General features: G+C 34.9%; 1 protein-coding gene across 2 annotated transcripts in view; it reads left to right on the plus strand.

The window, feature by feature from the left end:
* VPS50 (VPS50 subunit of EARP/GARPII complex) overlaps positions 1 to 20,891 on the plus strand; it is a 143,433-nt gene that overhangs the window by 7,097 nt on the left and 115,445 nt on the right. The window contains exons 2-9 of one of the 2 annotated variants that reach the window (XM_044767227.2): positions 107 to 175; positions 14,141 to 14,263; positions 15,401 to 15,472; positions 17,591 to 17,644; positions 18,447 to 18,517; positions 19,235 to 19,352; positions 19,434 to 19,469; positions 20,617 to 20,699. In XM_044767227.2, the coding sequence (XP_044623162.1) occupies positions 107 to 175; positions 14,141 to 14,263; positions 15,401 to 15,472; positions 17,591 to 17,644; positions 18,447 to 18,517; positions 19,235 to 19,352; positions 19,434 to 19,469; positions 20,617 to 20,699 (626 nt within the window). The remainder of the gene's footprint in view (positions 1 to 106; positions 176 to 14,140; positions 14,264 to 15,400; positions 15,473 to 17,590; positions 17,645 to 18,446; positions 18,518 to 19,234; positions 19,353 to 19,433; positions 19,470 to 20,616; positions 20,700 to 20,891) is intronic. The other variant, XM_070508484.1, reaches the window with a different exon arrangement.

Raw genomic sequence — 20,891 nt, forward strand, 5'->3', positions numbered from 1 at the left:
GCAGGATAAGTTATGTTTTTAAAATGGTGATTTCTATTTGAATAGGTATGTTCTATCATTTTACAGTTCTGCAGCACAATTAAAATTCTTTTATTATTTTTTTAAGGGTCTTAAAAGCCCTCCAGAGAGCCTCAGTGATCTCGGTGCCATCGAGAGTCTCCGGGTCCCTGGAAAGGTATTGATCTACATGTGTGAGCGTGACTTTTCACTTCTTTGAGAAAATATCATTGCCTTTGGATAATAATTGATTTGCAGAGGCTTTTCCTTCCCACAGACAGATGGTTGTCATGATACGCTAGGTAAATTTGTATAGTACAGTAGGCTTGGGGCCTGGTTTTTGCTTTCATTACTCATTGGGATGCAGTATGATTCATTATAGTGAAACAGAAAATGTGAAATTGATAAATTTAGAGTTTATTATTGTATCAAATTCTTAACCTGAAACAGTTATAGCTATATGAGAAACTTATTGATTTATCTGCTATAATTTGGAGAAATGAAATTAAATAATTTACTTTTTATGTTGTAATGCTCTGAGCCAAAAATCATAGTTAATTATGTTTTTGTTATGAAGCAGAGATTTTTGAATAAGTAGCTAAAGCATAACTTACACTGAATTGTAGATATCTTAGATTTTAATCCCCTAATATTCATGTGAACTTCTTAGTTTACAAATTTAATAGGTGTTATTTGAAAGCTAGCTGGCTTCCCCTCAGGAGAATTATTAACCATTGTTAAATAAATAAATTCCCGCTGTTTCTTGCTCTGGGCTGTTGCCACTTGGAGCTGCCTCTGTGAATAGTAACTCCCTCACAGATCAAAGCCTGTTTTCCTGAATGTCTGCTCTTGTGATTTTCAATTTGAGGATCATATTGGAAACTACTGTTTGTTTTCTGTGTCTTGCATCTTAATACATAGGGCCTGTTTCTCTTGGTGAGCAATTATAAGGCCTCTTGTCACACCTCAGAGTCAACTTCTTAGGAGGAGGATTGCCCACTTCTGTGAGGTGCCTTAGAGTGAATTTTGTATTTGCTGCTTAGCCTTTATTTTAGATCAGACCCAACATATTCTCCAAATATGATACAATTGTAACCAACACTTTTACATGAAATGGCTTAGACAAAAACCTTAAAGAGGCATTTTGAATAGTTTTATATAATGTTATAAAAGATTATTGAATGTGATAAAATTGGGAACTAAGAGATAACCATAAATCCTCGTTGACAGATAATTCTCTTTATTTCTTTGACTTAAGAAAAAAAGATTATCATGCATTATGAACATGCCTTGAATTAGATAGCATTACATGTTTTGGAACCAATGTAAAGTTGATAATTGAGCCTCTTTAAAAAATACATGAAAGTATTGCATAAGAACTTTCTCTTATCTTTAAACCATGAGCTGTGATGTGATGTTTGTCCAGTAGTCGTTGGTAGTGGATTTATAGTGGTCTCATTGCACAGTCTTCTTAATGACTCCCCCACTTTAGCCCCATCAGTGACTAGTGGTGTGTACTTTTGAGATGACTGATACCATGGAGAGAGGCAGGTCTGGGATCACAAGGTCAGCAAATGTAAATGGTTCCGGTGATGACTCAGCCTAGGGCATTGGTCTGATTGACACACACTAAGAAGCTAAGTTAAAATTGTAAAACAGTTAATAGTGAAATTAGTATCAATGCTCTCAGCTTAACTTTAGCCTTCCACTAAGAAAGCCTTATAAGCTTCTGTGCCTATTCTCTCTGTGTATTGTCTTGAAACATCACAAGTGCTGCAGGGTGAGCAGAGCCACTGCTTTCTACTCTAGGTGGTTTTGAGAATTTAAGAGTTGGTGGGGGGCTGGCCCCGTGGCCGAGTGGTTAAGTTCGCATGCTCCACTTCAGTGGCCCAGGGTTTCACCGGTTCGGATCCTAGATATGGACATGGCACCACTCATCAGGCCATGCTGAGGCGGCATCCCACAGCACAACCAGAGGCACTCACAAGTAGAATACACAGCTATGTCCTGGGGGGCTTTGGGGAGAAAAAGAAGAAGAGAAAAAAAAGATTGGCAACAGTTGTAGCTCAGGTGCCAATCTGTAAAAAAAAAAAAAAAAAAAAAAACTTGCTGGCTCCAGAGAGTGGCAAAGCTCCAGTCAGTAGACTGAGTTTGATATGGATGAAGTTCATAGTCAGTACTGAAATTAAGACTCAAGAATGGGGCTGGCCCCATGGCCGAGTGGTTAAGTTCGCGCGCTCTGCTGCAGGCGGCCCAGTGTTTCATCAGTTCGAATCCTGGGTGCGGACATGGCACTACTCATCAAACCACGCTGAGGCAGCATCCCACATGCCACAACTAGAAGGACCCACAACTAGGAATATACAGCTATGTACCGGGGGACTTCAGGGAGAAAGAGGAGAAAAATAAAATCTTTAAAAAAAAAAAAAGACTCAAGAAGACTTGTGTTCAGAAATTCCCTGCACAGCATGGCTTGGTATAACTTTAATGCTGAGTATGTGTTTCACAACTTAGGTATGACTTTATAGTTAGGTCATACGTATTTTTTTTTTATTTTTTAAATATTTTTATTAGATCCCCAGAACTTATTCATCTTATAACTAGAAGTGTGTATTCTTTGACAAAATATCCCCATTTCCCCTATGCCACAGTCATGGCAACAACACTTTTATAAAGGCTCTGTTTCTATGAGTTTGGCTTTTTTAGATTCTACATATATATGTTGCATAGAAAATGCTCACAGTATATTACTAGGTTTAAAAAGAAAGCTATGTGATAGTCTGGTGTAGGGAGATATTTTTAGTAACAATATATATTTGTTAGAATGGCTGTTACCAAAAAGATGGAAAAGTAAGAGGCCAGCCTGGAGGCATAGTGGTTAAGTTTGCGCTTTCCACTTTGGGAGCCTAGGGTTCGTGGGGTCGGATCCCAGGCATGGGCCTACACACTGCTCATCAAGCCATGCTGTGGTGGTGTCCCAGATAGAAAATAGAGGAAGGTTGGCACAGATGTTAGCTCAGGGCCAATCTTCCTCACCAAAACGAAACAAAACAAACAAAAGGAAAAGTAAGAAGAGTTGGCAAGGATGTGGGGAAAAGGGAACCCTTGCGCCCTGTTGGTGGGATTGTAAATTGGTGCCGCCACAATGGAAAACAGTATGGAAGTTCCTTAAAAAATTAAAAATGGAACTACCATGTGATCCAGCAATTCCCTTCTGGGTATTTATCCAAAGAAAATGAAAATATTAACTCAAAAAGATATATGCACTGCCATGTTCATTGCAGCATTGTTTACAACAGCTGAGAATAGAAAGAACCTAAGTATCCATTGATGGATGAATGGATAAAAAATGTGGTAAACATATACAATGGAATATTATTCAGCCATAAAAAAGAATGAAATCTTGCCATTTGTGACAAAATGGATGGACCTTGAGGGCATTATGCTAAGGGAAATAAGTCAGACAGAGAAAGACAAATACCATATGATCTCACTTATATGTGGAATCTAAAAAAAACATAAAAAACTCCAAGCTCATAGATACAGAGAACAGCTTGGTGGTTGCCAGAGGTGTGTGGGGAGGTGGAGAGGGCTGAAATGGGAAATGGATGAAGGGAGTCAAAAAGTACTAACGTCCAGTTAAAAAATAAATAAGTCGTGGAGATGTAAAGTACAGCATGGGGACTATAGTTAGCGATACTGTATTGCATATTTGAAAGTTGCTAACAGAGTAGATTTTAAAAGTTCTTATAAGAAAAAAAAACTCTGTAACTGTGTATGGTGACACATGCTAACTAGACTTATTGTGGTGATTATTTACAATATAATACAAATATCCAATCATTATGTTGTACACTGGAAACTCATATAATGTTGTATGTCAATTGTACCTCAATAAAAAAATAGAACACTATCTTAGTTTGTGTTCCCCTGATATCCTAGTGCAAGAAGTAAAGAACAAACAAATAAAAAACCCCAATTTATGTTATTTAAATAGTCAGTGTAAATACTTGTATAGAGAAACTTTTAAGCCCTAATTTCGTTTAATAGCTGTATGTCACTCGAGTGTTGGTAGAACATAAAAAAAAGGCATCCTTGGTCTTCAGGAATGGTCTTCATTTCTTTTTCCTTTGCTTCTCGTAATGTCTTTCTAAGTTGTAACAAGGAATTGAGATTTCATTGGGGTTTTCAAGAAAGAAATAGTTTATCTTGGGTTCTGTTACATTAAAAGGTTCTAGTGTAAAGGATAAGTAGGAAAATATTAGGATGAATCATATGAAATGGCTGTTTGTTTAGGCTCAGAATGGTCTAATATTGGCAAATTTCATATGGAGGGTAGTGAAGGGGAAGTGAAGAGGGGCGTTAGGTGTGCTTGATGATCCAGAAAGTTTTGTTGATTTTTTCTTTTTTGAGAACTATATAAATTCTGAGTGGGAAGACACCTTAGAAATCATTTGGTACACTTTCTATATTTTGTAGACAAGATGACACTGTATCCCATTTTAAGATGAGAAGTGAGTCAAATAATAACCCATATACTGGAAATTTGGAATTTTGGTGGTGAAAATAGTTTAGTGAAGCAAAAAAATTAGGCTTTTTTTCAGAACTTGCTATAGGAAAGGAAACTTTGAGATAGATTTCAAAAATCTTAGGTTAAATAGTTCAGAGCCAAGGTCAGTGGTGCACAAACTTTGCTGTACGTTAGAATTACTCATTACCTGGGCCAAACCCCATTCATTTTAAATCACAGTGTGTGGGGTGGGGCCAAGTGTCAGTAGTGTTAAAGATCCCCAGGTGATTCCAGCGTGGAGCCAAGGTTGGGAACCATCAGCCAAGTTGAGGATGTGATAAGAATGGAGAAAGGAAAAATACAGGAATTTTTTTAGAGCAAACTTTGGAAGTTTTAATGACAGTTTTTGTGAGAGAATGTAAAGAGTTAGTGATGACCTAAAATTTCATTCCTGGGAAATGGATTCTGTTATATTTCAAATTAATGGTATTTTTGTGCAGAAGTAAGGATATAAGAATACTGTACTCTATATTATAGATAGTACATGATTTATGTAGTATTTACTGACTAGGTTTGTTATTCATTTAGTGAAATTTATACTTTTTTGAATTAAATGAAAGGTTTTTACTTAATTTAATTTGTTACAAGAATTATGAAGAATTAAGACTAAAATTAATATATAATAATTGCAGTAGTTAAAGAACTTGTTAGGACTGTGTTTGAGAGTATTTGTTGAATCCTGATTAAAAAATAAAAATATCAGTATTCAGAATCTTATGAATCTACATTTCAACTTGAAATAAACACTTTCTATAGTGCTTCCATAATGGTTGTGTATCATAATTCTGAAAAGGAGTACTAATATTGATATTTTTTATGAATACTGCCTCCTGATATTGTTCTTTAAAGGTAAGTTTTTTTTTTAAGACTTTGATTTCACTAACTCATAAATACAAATAGGACTCAGCTATGTTTACTATTACATGCTTGGTTTAGCTATACTTTTGTTTATTTGTTTGTTTTTTGAGGAAGATTAGCTCTGAGCTAATGTCTGCTGCCAATCCTCCTCTTTTTGCTGAGGAAGACTGGCCCTGAGCTAACTTCCATGCCCATCTTCCTCTACTTTATATGTGGGATGCCTGCCACAGCATGGCTCGACAAGTGGTATGTAGGTCCACACCCAGGATCCCAACTGGCAAACCTGGGGCCACCTAAGCAGAGTGTGTGAACTTAACTGCTGCTCCACTGGGCCAGCCCCTGTGCTTTTAATTTTTTCATTACAGAAAAATATAGGGTGAGGGGACAAAAGTAGTATCTGTTGAAGTCAAAACTTGAGAACATATTTGTCTAAATATAAGAATGTATTGTTGTTTTTATACTTAATCTATTCCACAAATATTTATTGAGTATACCTGCCTACTCTGCAGCATTTCCGTTATATAACATTCTGGGAGTTTGGGCAGAATGTTTTCTAGCATTTGAAATACTTCTCTGAAGTAAGGTAAGTGGATTTGACTTGGCTTCTTAGTGTCCATGAAAAGAATCCTGAAACCACACACTAACTACAGAGCTTGGTTTTCAAAACTTTACCCAGATCTGAAGAAAGTGTGCTGGGATCAGAGTGAGGAGAGCTAGGCTCAAAGTACCAACTTAAAACATTCAGCTTATTACAGGGAAGGCATCTGTGAAGAGGTTTGATTAGACTAGATGCTATTTAAGAGCCCTTTTTGCTCTGATATTTTGTCCTTTCTCTGTTGTAATATTTGTAGGAGAGAGAAGATAGAAAAAATATACATGCAAAAGAATGTACTGAGTAGTTTTTTAGAAGATGAGCATATTGGTATCTGTATTAGACAGGATTAGTATTGAAGTTTATGACCAGGAGACTGTTTTCATGTTAGTGATTGGGATAAAAACTTTCAATTTAGGGTTATGTATCATTTAAGACAGGCGTCTTCTGCAGGTGGTACCAAGAGGGACTCTAACCATGGATCTGCAAAACCATATAGAATTTTTCTTAAGCGCTCAAGCCTAATAATATTTAGCTGTGTTCTTTTAACCATTAATGAAATTATGCTTCTCTTGGCTTCAGCTGCTTTGAGATTTTTAACCCTTCTTGCATGACAAATATTTATTGAGATAGGCAGTTTCTAAGTTTTCAAGATGCAAAGAGGTACAAGACTGTGTTCCTACCTTAACCTGTGTGGGAGAGACAAGCAAAAATAGATAACCACAGAGTAGTAGAAGTGCAGTAGAGGTCTACAGTAAGGTATGCACAGTGGTAACACAGCTGAGAGAGTATTAGGATTAAGTAGAAGTGAGTGCAGGGTCTTCTAGAGTTGGTGATTAATTTGTTTTAGAAGGATAACCAGTGTACAGGTAGATTTTTGAATGGAAATCCTGGACAGTAGGATACTGACTAAGAAGAAGATAAGAACTTGAAGTTTGGAAAATGGAGGAAGGTTAAATTTGAGAGACAATTTAAAAGCAGAATTTAGGACTGAGGATTTTTCTCTCTTTATTTTTGAGGAAGATTAGCCCTGAGCTAATATCTGCCACCAATATCTGCCACCAATCCTCCACTTTTTGCTGAGGAAGATTGGCCTTGAGCTAACATCTGTGCCCCTCTTCCTCTACTTTATATGTGGGATGCCTGCTACAGCATGGCTTGATAAGCGGTGCATAGTTCCACGTCTGGGATCAAAACCAGCGAACCCTGGGCCACTGAAGCGGAGCATACAAAGTTAACTGCTATGCTACCAGGCTGGCCCCAGGATTGAGGATTTTATTGGATGTGGAAGGCAAAGAGATTGGAAAGATGGAGATTTTTAGACACTGGGGCTGAAGGTACTGTGATGTCTCTTAGAATAGATAGTATTTCTTCTTTTAGAGAGAGGGTCTGATGAGGCGTTTGAAAACTAAAAGAAAAGCAAAATTAAGACATATACACTGGATTTTTCTCTCTGTCCTTCAATTTGTGATGTCTTTTTTCCAGCATTAGCCTCCTGATGGACAAGCATGCGGCAAACAGCTTGATGTTGTTCTCTGAAGTTGAGAGATATTTAAAGATAGCTTTTTATTTTTTTTAATATTTGATGTCTCTTATTATATTTAATGTTTCCCTTTTCATAGAAATAAATTTAGGAAAATATTTGTTAAAAATATAACTACTGGGGCCTGGCCCTGTGGCATAATAGTTAACTTTGGCACGCACTTCTTCACTGGCCAGAGTTCACAGGTTCGGGTCCTGGGCATGGACCTACACCACTTGTCAGCCATGCTGAGGTGGTGACCCACATAGGAAACAGAGGAAGATTGGCACAGATGTTAGCTCAGGGACAATCTTCCCCAAGCCCAAAAAAAAAAGGAAGATTGGCAGTGGATGTTAGCTCAGGGCAAATCTTCCTCACTATTGAATAAGAGCAGTAAATAAAAATGTTTGGCAGAGTGTCAAATGTAAAAGTTTTGTGGTCTAATTTTGTGTTTTTAATACAAGTTAGTAACTTGCTACATTTCTGTGAATAAAATCAGGTTTTAATCATGATCTATTTCTTTAAAAACAAATATGTGCATATTTAGAATGCTGTTATTGTGCAGAAAGTGGTTAAATAACATTATTTTTATCTCTTAAGTCTCTTATAAAGCTGGATTAAAATAATGCCATTTTAATAATCTTTTATAAAAATCTAAATCATCTAGCGGAAACCCCTTTTTAAATTATAACCTCACCGGTATTCCACTAGATGGCACTGAAAGCCTGAAGAAAAATTAGCTTTAAAGGCTATGTTTTATTTAAATCACACAAGCACAAACTGATGAACTGGCTGCTTTGATGGATTATTATTGTTGAAGTGGGATTTTAATAAAATGTGTCATTTCCTCACGTAATCAGACATCTGGCAATTCATTACAAACTTATATGGTATATGTATGATTTTAGGATATCTGTGATCTTGAGTCCTGTTTCATTTGGAAACTAAACCTATTTTTGTTCAGTGATTTGTGATTTTTATAAGACTGATTGGATATTGAAAACTTCATGTTTTTGTTCTTCCTTTGAACTCTGTATAGATTTTGGTAGCTAAACATTTTTTGCTCTCAATTAGAGCTCTAATGTGTTAATTTTAGTAAGATTATGATTTCTGTTTTTAGAATTTATTATAACAGAATAACTTTTTTATGTTGACTGATGAAGAAATGCAAACAGTTAAAAAAAAAGCCTTTGATAAGATTTATCTTGCTAAACCCAAATTCATGCTTTACGAGAGTAAAATTTCTTCCTTTTCTCCCCCACTCCCTCCCAAACGCCGTGCATTCTGTCATTCATTTGATGTGAAGCGTGGTCTAATAAGCTCAGTACAGTAAAGGAAGTTGGTTTGCATTTTGTTTTTATTCTATAAATTTTCTGTGTAGTTTTGAAACCTGACCTATGAAATGAAGATTTTGCCTTCTTTTTTTTTGTTTGAAGAAAAACCTATTACTGGAAATTATAAGTTTCCAGGCTATTCTGTGGGTTTAAACATTAGGTTAAATTCCTTTTCAAAATTAAGGAGAATATTGAGTTTGATAATGGTAAGGAGAACTGCTAAGTTGTCATAACTAGCTTTTTACATTTATAAAAGTGAATAGAATTGAAAGTGCTGAACTTAGTTTGGTATTTTTGATTAGTGTGGTATTTTGTGTAATTTGAAAATAGTAGTTAAATGCAAAATCTCTAGTCTCTTTTTTTCTCTCCTAAACTTGGATACATTCCCTTTAGAGATGAACTCTTAAGTGGGAAATTGCTTTGCAAAGTTATAGCCTAGTTCCTTAGAAACCATAAATGTACTGGAAATGTTTTATAACACTTTGCACTTGAGGGTTCCACTTGTTTTATAGACTTGAATCCCAGTTCTCATAAAACCTTTGGTTGTTATGTTGAGAGGAAAAGTAGCTTGGCTAAAATCAAAGATGTTTACTTAAATTTCTATTATGATTCTTTTTCATTTTTCATAAAGTTGCATATATGATGTGTATTTGCATATGTGTGTTCATGTAGCTTTATCTCAGAGATGATCAAAATAGAAAAATAGGCTAGGTAGTATTATATGCAATCTTATAGTATATTGTGACTGCTGGAAAAGGCAGCCTCTAAAATATTGAATAACTTCTTTGTCGTCTACCACTTCCTTAAAATTGTCCTGCTTGGTTTATTATGTTAAGAAAATACTGAATATTTATGCTTCCTTTTTTCATACAGCATCTAGCACAGTGATATGTGTTAAGATATTTTATTTTTAGTAAAGGAAAAATATGATTCTAGTATATTTAAAATATATTGGATTTAAAAAAAAACTCAATTGTTTCATTTTATTGCCTCTTGATGTACATGCAGACTCTCCCCCATGACATTTTTCTACCCTTTTGGAAGCTACCCTCTATTGTTTGATCTGCTGTATGCCTTCCCTCTACGCTGTTTTTACTTATGCTTTGCTTTAGATTTGTAACTTTATTCCTCCAATTTCTCAAATTTGAAATTTTCCCTATTCTCATATTCTCTATATGCCACCTCTTCCATTGGATGTGAACTCACTATCTTTTGACGCCGTTCCTTTTGTCTTTATCTCCCTTATGTTCTGCCTCACATTGCCGCATTGTTTATTCCTCTGACCTCTCCTCTTATTTTAGCAACTATTTGAAGGGAGAGCTGCATTTTAGTTATCTTTGTTTCCATATGACCTACTATGGAGAATTTATACATAGGGAGAAATTAAAAAAAAATTGTTAAGTTGAAATATATGACTTGACCAGGAAAGGTCAAGTAATAGAGCTTTGAAAGTAGGCGGGTTATTTCCTGATAAGAGTGTAGGAGAGAGAGTTGATTTGTTCTTTTCTGCCGTTTGTACTTTTGTTTTATCCCCTTTACAATTAAATTTATTACTTGAATTGTCGCCAGCTTTAATTCTGGGATGATGTTGATGTGCTTTTTCTTTATTTTAGGTGTAATTAGGTGTAGTTGATTATCATCAACTGAAAAGTTGTAGCACATTTGATGGTCTGTAGTTGTTGACAAATTATTTTTGGATTTTCAGGTTTTACAGAGCATTTATACTACTATTAATGATAATATATATTTATTATTACTGTGAGACCTAAAATTTACTATAAAAAATCCTTTAAAAATTGTATTAATGATATAATAGCAGTCTGTAAGACTGAAACATTTTATTCCCAAACTTAGTTTATCTAATATTATTGTCACTTTAAAAAAAAAAATCACATATTTTAACATGGTATGAAGACTTTCATTTGTTATTGTGTTCCCTGATTTTACCTTTTAAGTTTTTCATAGGAAATCTTTTGTTCATTTTGTTTATGTAAAATTTTGCCTCATACGTATATATTGGTTCTGTTTTAGGTGAAGAATTATGTATTTTTGTATATCTCTAATCCTAGGAAACCAGTTTATAGAATGGCAAAACTATCACATAATTGTGTTAAGAAAATGCGATCTAGCTATTTCTGTGTATTTTTCCAAGTTACATGCATAAAATATCCCTAAAATCATCTAACATTTATTGTTATTTCTAGTTAGAAGAAAGAAGGCTTTTATTAAGAGTTTGTGGAGGGGCTGGCCCTGTGGCCGAGTGGTGAAGTTCGCGCACTCTGCTTCGGCGGCCCAGGGTTTCGCTTGTTTGGATCCTGGGTGTGGACATGGCACTGCTTATTAGGTCATGCTGAGATGGCATCCTATAGAGCACAACCAAAGGCACTCACAACTAGAATATACAACTATGTACCAGGGGGGCTTTGGGGAAAAAGAAGAAGAAGAAGACAAAGATTGGCAACAGATGTTAGTGCAGGTGCCAATCTTAAAAAAAAAAAAAGTTTGTGGAAATTTTGACTATCAAAGCAAGAACATATTGTCTTTTCCTTTTTTTTTATTCTTATGTTCCTTTTTAAAATACAATTCGCTGTGTAAATTTTAGTTTGATCAGTGATTATTATCTACAATGTACTTTGGCACTACAGAGCATAATGATGGAGAATAAGGAGATATCTCAGTTCTCAAAAAGTGTGTGATCTGATTGAGCAGGCAGCACTGACAGCCATGAACCATTTAGAGAATGATTAGGTAGAAGCAGTCTTAGAGCCAAGAAGTACAGTGGGATTAAAAGGAATACGCTGATCACTATTCTAGGCCGAAGAGAGTGTCTGTATGAGTTCAGATGTATGTTTTCACATGGGAGCCAGTAAGTTATCTGAAGAAAGAGGGTGTTTTCTAAGGATATAGTGCTGGATATTTATTTTGGATCGAATTCTACTTTGTGTGCTCTGTTTCTTTTTCTTGTCCTTTCCTTATGCCAGGCTAGACTGTCGTGTTACATGTTAGTTCTTTGAAATTATATGAGTTTGTCTGCTCTCTGTGGTATAATTGCTTAGTTCTCTAGGAAGGAATGGCGTTTGACCTTTTACATATATATATAGATTGTACTATTTTTATAGATTCATCACATTTGTGAAATGTGCACTTGTGAGATATTTATAAATGAAATCATGTTTTCCCTTTTGACATTCTTAATAACTTTGGATATTTGTTTCAATGTCATTTTGTGTGTGTCCCTTATAGGTGAAAAAAAAACTGGGCACAGAGAAACTAAGTAAGTTGCCCAAGGTTAATGGCAGAGTTGCAACTAAAACCTAAGTGTCTTTACCTTTAGGCCAATCAGTTAGATAGTACATGGAGAACTTCAACATGGAGTTACATGCCATTGGCATTTACGCATTTAAAATGAAGGTGCTCGTTCATTGCAGTCTCTTTGAATTTTTGTCTTGGCTCCATACTTGATGCTTTTCAATCTTAGCAATTTTTATCATCTTTAATTTTTTTTTGTTTTGAATAGTACCAACTACATGCATTTGCTAGTGGTGCTAGGAATTCCTAGGGAGGCAACATTGCCATATCCTCACTTGGGCCTTATTTACTCCCTCAGTTTGCAGTATCTTAAACTGCTATTTCAAATGACTGTGAACTTTTAGGGAGGGAGATTGCCAGGAATTTCTGATCTCTTTTTTCCATTTTATGTCTCACTGTCAATTCCCCTTTCCATGGGATGCAAGGAGGTTGCCTGTGGACAGGCTAGTTGAGAACCCTTCCTCAAGTGGTGTGGGGTTAACCCAAGTCTGTCCCTCAGCACTGTCGTCCAGGGTGCTGCACAGATAAGTGGGTTGTGGATAAACCCCCACAGGAATACAGCTCCCATTGTTAGGATGCTGATTTCCTACTGTATTCAGAGTATCTAATTGCATACTAAGTTGGAGATGGCTGTATCTTTGACCTCTTTTTGTTAGTGTATTTTGTAAATTAAGTTTTGGTACAGAAAAGGCATTTTCTTTTTCAAGCACTTTTAATTATGCAGGTTTGATTTTTCTATGACTTTACCTTCTCTTTTACATTTATTGGAATCTTATATTTAAATAGTTAACTATTCTCTTGAGTTTCAGATTTATTGCTCTAATATTTTCTTTTAGCTTCAATCTACTAAGAGATGATAATTTTATAGTTAATAAAGTCTAAAAGATATATAAGCTAGCTATTTTTTTAATAAATGAAAAGTATGCTCTGCAATAAAATATCTAGAGTATCTCTATTTGGAAAGTAATGTCCTCTAATTGGCCATATAATTTTTGTGTATTTAATTAGTGATGATTCATTAAGAATTTTTAAGTATTATTTTAATGACTGTAAAATGGTTTTAAATACTAGTTTCTTTTTGCATACTTAAATGTATTTGAGATTGAATAAAAAAATCGTATGACTAAATTGTTGTATGTCTATAATAATGTCTTGATTAATTAGTGTGGCAGAGAGTGGGTGTCCGAATTACTGAAATTTCTAGTTAACTGAAGGTGTATCCAATTATGCAGTGAAATTGCGTAGGATAAGGATGCTGATATTAGGAGTATGGATTTGTCTGTCAAGCTGTTTTTAGTTGTATAAATCCATAGAGGCCCCATTCTGTATCATTAGAAAAGAAAGTATTTTATGAAATACAGAGCTTTAGGTTCATAATCAGGTCATTAATTGCAGTATCAGTACACTTTGAAGGAAGCCTCGTAGAATTACAGTTAACCTTGTGAACCTTTTCTGGAGGCAGTGTTTCTTAGCCAAGCAGTGAGATTTTCAGCAGAAGGAAGGATGTCTGCTGCTGACTGAGGGTTCCAGTGCTTATTGTGACTCGAAAGTCATTGAGATGTTGTTCCTTGGTTATGTGTGGTGAGGGGTTTTAGAGTGTTGTTAAATGATGAAAATGTGTACATATGTAAGGTATATATATATATGATAGATATATTAGGTAGTCACTTTTGTTTTTTCCTTTTGTTAAACGTCTAAGTTCTCCAACTGTTAGTTGGCACATAAGGAATTGAAAATAAAATCTGAATCTTCATACTGGTTAGTTTTTTTCCTCTAATAGATGATTGGTTTTATTATTTGGCTATTTCCTAATTTTACATGAACTTTCCTGTTTTCTATCAGTTTGTCTCCTTGGTCAGAATGATTCCCAGTAGGTTTGTGACTGTGGTTATTTATTTTTGTGCAGATAGAATTATAACAGCTACAAGTACTATAATTGTGATTTTTTTTTCTTAAAGGAGGAATTCCGAGAACTTCGAGAACAGCCTACTGACCCTCAAGCTGAACAAGAACTAATTAATAGTATTGAACAAGTATATTTTTCTACAGACTCGTTTGATATTGTTAAATATGAACTGGAGGTAAAAGAAAATTTCATTAAAACCTATCTAAAGCCTATTTTGTTCAGTGATTGAATTTGTAAGTGAGACTTGAAGGCTTTTTAGAGGTGTTACATTATTTTGATACCAAGACTGGTCTTTGATGACCATATTGTGATTAAGTGAACTGTCAGCATTGTTCAAAGATGAAATTATTTTTAAAAACCTAAAATTAAGCGCAGCTGTAGAATATTGGTCCAGGAAACACGTCTATATTTTTGGTTTTTAACTGTTAGCATACAATATGTTAATATGCTGCTTATATCTTATTTTCTCTTGGCTAATATATGTTTAGAAAAGCTCTGAGACTTTTAATCATGAATGTATATTTACATACTTGTTTGGTCATGATAAATACCCCTATGCCGTAATGCAAGTGTTTACAACATTGGCATTTTAGATTTATAGGAACTTCAAAATAAGCAAGGATAGTAAAATTTGGTTTTAGATGAAACCAAATGCTGTATGAATACATATTTTATATCCAGTACATACAAAGTCAGTCAGTCCCCAGCTCATTCCAAAGTTTCATCAATTAATTTACTGAGACTTGGAATCTAACTTGGAGTTTCCCATCTATACAATGGTATGCATTTTTGTTCCTTTCCCATAGTATCTTCCGAAAAGCCAGTGTATAATCTAGAATGTACTCCAACAGCTGCCGCTATCACACTGTAGTGCTTAGTTACCATTCATAGTATTTCAGAGGGGAAATGCGTTTTGGGTTCTGTCATAGACTAGTGGGGATGTACCTGTGGCTGGTAGAGTGGAAGGTTAGGGTTAGGGAATTTCTCACATTCTCCTGTTACAGGTCATGGAAGCAGTGTCTCCCAGCCCAGGGGCCATGGAGTTTCCTAGAGGTTGGAGGCAGCGGCAGTGGAGATAGTAGGGCTGGGTGAGAGATGGGACTTGAGCACGAGAGGGTTTGGGTAACAAAGATGTGTAGGCTTTTGTGTCTGGGGTCTAGTAGGGGAAGAGGGGAGGACAAGAGGAATGGACAGGAATGAGATGTGATACTTTTTTATGCACAGATTGCAGTTCATAACTCAGAGGTATGCAGGTAAGTGAAACCAAATTAAACAATTTACTTTTTACTCTTTATTTATGGATTCTTTTTAGAAGCTCCCTCCAGTTCTCAATCTGCAAGAATTAGAAGAGTACAGAGACAAATTGAAACAACAACAAGCTGCAGTAAGTAGGAAATATATTTCTTTCTGACAAAACTGTAAATGAAACACAGCTGAGAGGTGTAATGTTTACAGATTTTTATGGTTTAATTAATATATTAGCATATTAAACAAATCTTATTATTTAACATGACTTTGACTCAAATGATACATTTATATTAAAATTTAATGTCTATTCAGTTTCCCTCACATCACCTTGATAGATTTGCTTCTAGAACTGGAGTTCTGTCTCTGGCATCCTAAACGTGATCAAAGAATTTTGAACTTTTTTTCAGGTTACTAAGTACCATGAGCTCCTTGTCATGCATGCATGACTTCCCTACCCATGGTTTTGTCATGGAGTTTTCTTATCTCACAAAAAAAGGCCCCCTCTTCTAGTTGAAATAGGTCCAAAGAGAATACAGGGCTAAGATTCAGAAAGTCTGAATTGTGTGACATTTACGCACACAATTTTTAATTGTGTGACATTGGGACAAGTCAGCTTTGCTAAATCTCTTTTATTTGTGAAGTGATGGGTTAAGCCTACATTTTCTCTAATGCTGCAAAATTCTGTGGATCTGTATTTTTCTCACATTAGGCTGAACTCTTTGTATGAAACTCAGACTATACTGTAGAGGATTAAATAATGGTAGTATGTTGTCTTGTTAATTTCTTTTAATACTAAAGCAATAAAAATAAATATCTATTTGAATTTAAGATATGATTTTTAATAGTACATCTGACAACTAAAGGAAGATATACTTCTCTTTCTTTTGTGCTACAACCAGAGGTCTCAGTGTGTGCTGGAATCTCCCAGGGAGTAGCAGCAGTGGTGTGGGGAAGGGACTTGAGCCCTAGAGGGTTGGGTAGTAGAAATATGTTGTGCTTTTGGAGAGATTTCAGTGAAGGGTGGCATCTTTTGCCTCCTCTTGGTTTCAGCATGCTTAAATATGTACTCCTCCATCTGTGTACTTTATGTGGTAGTATTCTTTTGGAGTGAGTCCCATCAGAAGGGCCGTGTAGCATATTGACCTTTGGAATTTGGTAAACCTGGTCTTGAATCCTGGCCTTGCAACAAACTAACTATGGGGTCATGGATGATTTACTACTCTGTTTAAGATTACTTATCTGGAAAATGAGGAAGCATGTAACTCATTTTAATAGACTGTTCTGAGTACTAATTAAGATAATGTAGGAAAAGCGCTTAGTACACTGCCTGGCACAGTGCAGACTAACAATAATTACATCGTCTGTTTTTTTGAAATAACTCAATTTAGTAAAATTAAGTCGGTTTCTGTCTGTGTACATCTATACAAATTCGTAAGTGAGCAAACCTATACATATCTGTACAATTCAAAGTGGATTAAGAAAACGTGAAAGGATTATTGCAACAGCTGAAGGTGCATGTAATGTTTTGTTCTTAGTCGGCCTGGGGAAGGGGAGCTAACTGGGTTTCTTGTGCTGACATTCACTAAACGCCTTCAGTGTGCCAGGCTTCGTGCTGGATGTGGTACCTATGTAGTGTAGTCTGGCAGGGGCCCCTGAACTTGCAAAATGGGAGCCTCATGTTCAAAATCACTGTAATTCTAACTTGCATACTTTAACATTATTCGTGGTATTGACCAAGAAAACCTTAGATATCTTCATAGCACTCCAAAAAACATGCGTTTTCAATTTTTCAGAAGTAGAGGACCAAATTACTATTTGTCTTCTTATGTGCAACAAAGGATCTAAAGGGTACAAGGACTTTCTCTGTTTCCCAGATATTGTTTCCATAAATTCACTTGATTAAACATTTCTTTATCTTCACAAGTACATCTTTTTAAAGCAAATCCTGTACTCTTAAAAATGGTTACACTTTTGTGCATGTTGGTTAAGTCAGATAATGATACTCATGTTGTTAATGGTAATAATGACCATTTTTTGAGTTTCTGTTACGGACCGACTGCTGTGCTGTGTGCTCTACCTCTTTTACTAATTTCATAGCCAGAGAAATGTGTGTGGCCATAGCATGCCAGTATCTGCTGTGGAAGTTATTGGGAAGTCCTGTGGAATATTTTTGCAAAAATTTTATATGTAAAATGTAGTAGGAAGCATGAGGCTTTTTCTTTTATTTCCTTTGTTTGATTGCATGTTCTTATAGGTCTCTAAAAAAGTAGCAGATTTAATCCTTGAAAAACAGCCTGCTTATGTAAAGGTAGGATAATATTTGTTATTTTTAATAGTAAAATATTAAAAATGTTTGAATGAAACTTGAAATATTTTAATTTATTCTTTTATCTATAGTTCTCTAGCAACATATTGACTCTGTTTGGGGCGGGAGGGGTGGTGTGTGTGTTTCTCTCTGATTTAGGGGAATTTACCAAACTGAAGAAGTGAAAGAGTTTTGGTATCTGATTCTGAAGTAATCTGGTTTTCCAAACTTCAGCAGGGCCAATGAAAATTGCTTCTATGTAATTGGTAACTCATAGATCATCAATAATGATTGCTCAATGGTGATGTAACAATCTGCCTTTAAAATGTGATAAAATTGGGACTGTGTAGCCGAATCTACCTTTTCATCAGAAAATCAGAGACTTCAAAATCTGTTGAAGTATCTAACTGTTCAGATGAAGACATTCATTGTCAGAGCATCTTAGCAGACAAATCATATTTATCATATCCTTGATTCCCTTGTTGGGTAGAAACGTTTAAATGGATGTATTATTAGTATTTGTTTATACCCGTCTAAAACAGGTTGGGTCTAGATTTCCTTACAAGCAATACTGATTAAATATTTTGTCACATGTCATTGTGAAAATCAGTTGGAAGTAGTTATTTAAAATAATTTTGTGAAAAATATACCAACAACTTTCAGGTTCCAGTATTTTTGTTGCTACTTTGTTTTCCAAGCAGGCTTTTCTTTGAAACCCACTAAAGATTTTGTTTAGAGTACCATATGAATAAGAAAGAAAAATGAAAATGCCGCAAGCAGTAACCTGCGCCTCATCTTTCCATAGGAACTTGAAAGAGTGACCTCATTGCAGACAGGTCTTCAGTTAGCTGCTGTTATCTGCACAAATGGGAGGAGGTATTGCATTTGATATTTTGTCTTTAAGCTGGAAAACGTTTCAAGAAAAACTGTGAAACTATCATCGATAATTGATTTTTTTATTGTGACCGTGGTTTCTAGAGTACCATTCATTAACTGAACATATATTATGACCTAAAAAGTACACTAAGAAGTTGTGTGGGAAATGTCTGTAAATCTAGTTATGGCTGAGAAATGTTACTGTTTTTATATTGCTTAGATCAGTGCTTCTCAAACTATCTATGGTGAAGGACCAGTTTTTTTTTCTTTTTTAACTTCCAACTTGTTACAGACTATTATTTTTGTAAAATGCAATAAAAAAAATTACTAGGAAAATGAAATACAAAAAACCCCTGACCAAATACATACAAAGTACAGTCCCAGTTTTTTATTATTAGATTCATCAAGCATAAAATTATTCTGTCAGCTTTTGCTGTAAGGGTTTTTAAATGGGTATTTTCAATTTCTGTACTTTTCTTGTGGTGGCCCAGTAACACTTTGAGGATTGGCACTAGTCTACCCACCAGGCTTTGAGTAATGCTGGTTTAGATTGAGCCGTTTAATAAATAGTTTTTCAAATATTTGTCAAATAGTAGTCACAATTCTCAATTATAAGAGTAATCCAGGATACTGCCTGATTAGTTGCCTAATGGTTCTGTGTAAATAGTATTCTTATTATACTAGAAAAATTTAATTATTTATTGTTCACTCTTGCAGACACTTGAATATTGCGAAGGAAGGTTTTACTCAAGCTAGTTTAGGCCTTCTTGCAAATCAGAGGAAACGGCAGTTGCTGATTGGACTTCTGAAATCTCTGAGAACTATAAAAACATTGGTATATACAGGCTACTTTTTAAAAATTAACACTTAATTTCATGTTTGAAACAGATTTTACCTTTGATTTTTGTTTTTTCAGCAAAGAACAGATGTGCGCTTAAGTGAAATGTTGGAGGTAAGTTAACAGGGCTTGGAAATTTCGTAATCCTAATGATATTAAATAGAAAGATAATAGTGAAAATAATTCAGACGTGCGTTTTCCTCAAATTGGTATATGGTGTAAAGAGCATTTTTAGACATGTAAAGGTACTTGCTCTAGAGCATTTTTCTATTGATATCATATACTCCATTTAGAAAAAAATTTATTTAGGGAAATGTTTAGTTTATAGCAGTGTGAGAATGTTAACTTTCATTATCTTTTGATTGTATTTGCCCTCAAATAGCGATAAAATTAACTTTTCATCTAACATATAGTAGTGATTTCAGGAATAGGTCATATGTTTGGTATCTCATATATTAATTGGTCTTCTGAGTGAGCCATCTACTTTCTCTTTGATGCTTTCTCAGCATTCTCTATTTCTGTTTTATGGTTCACCAAAATGTGTGTTTGTAATATGTGTGTTTCCCCATAGTACTCGAGCTCCTTTGGGTAGGTACTTTGTCAGCATCTCAGCATCCCCAGTGGTTTGAATTGCATTTGTTGAATTTGGATATGAGGTTAAGGAAAATTTTTTTACGGTTTTCTGTATAATCACTGTATTATTTCCAAACTGTTACTACTAAACCAGGGTTTGAGAAATCCATATGAAAAATTCATTTGGCATTAAATTACTATTTAGGTGATAAAAATATTGCAAGGCTATTAATGAATATTTCACTTCTTTCCAAATTTATTTATTTAAAAATATTTATTGATTTCTTGGTCATAGAACTGTTGTGTGTTGATTACAAGTAGAATGCATATTGTTTTGGAACATTTTATATAAACATCACTGAAAAGATAAATTTACAGTTAAAGAACACCTTCCCTGTGAAGCAGCTTATAATTCTATATGGGCTTTATTCACTTGTCATGGTCTTAGAGGGTAGTTACTATGTATTCAAGGGAACAGGATGTTTTTTCTGTGCATATATTTTAGGCCCGGAGCTAGTTGTCTCTTTACATTTTGTTATTTGTCTATCATTGGTATTCCAATCCTTATTTAAGAGGAATTAAAACTTTCTGGTTCTGTAACTTTTGGATAGAATATGAACAGAGATTTTTTTTTCAAGGACTTTAAGAAAAATGTTTCCAGTCTAGTGACTTTTATTGTTACCTTAAGGAGGAAGACTATCCTGGAGCTATTCAGTTGTGCCTGGAATGTCAGAAAGCTGCCAGCACTTTTAAACATTACAGTTGTATAAGGTAAGGTGGTATAAAGTTTTTAAAGCTGACTCTCTTGTCAGTTTTTGTGTAGGAGTTGTGTAACATACCATGTTAATAAACACTGAAAATTAATATTAAGTGCTGTGTTCCAGTTTAGCATTCTTGTTCATAAATGGAAAGTACAATAAAATCATAAATAGCAATTCTTAATGTGTGAAAGATCAGATACTT

This window comes from Equus asinus, chromosome 1, assembly GCF_041296235.1.
Source record: "Equus asinus isolate D_3611 breed Donkey chromosome 1, EquAss-T2T_v2, whole genome shotgun sequence".
In the NCBI taxonomy this organism is placed as follows: domain Eukaryota; kingdom Metazoa; phylum Chordata; class Mammalia; order Perissodactyla; family Equidae; genus Equus; species Equus asinus.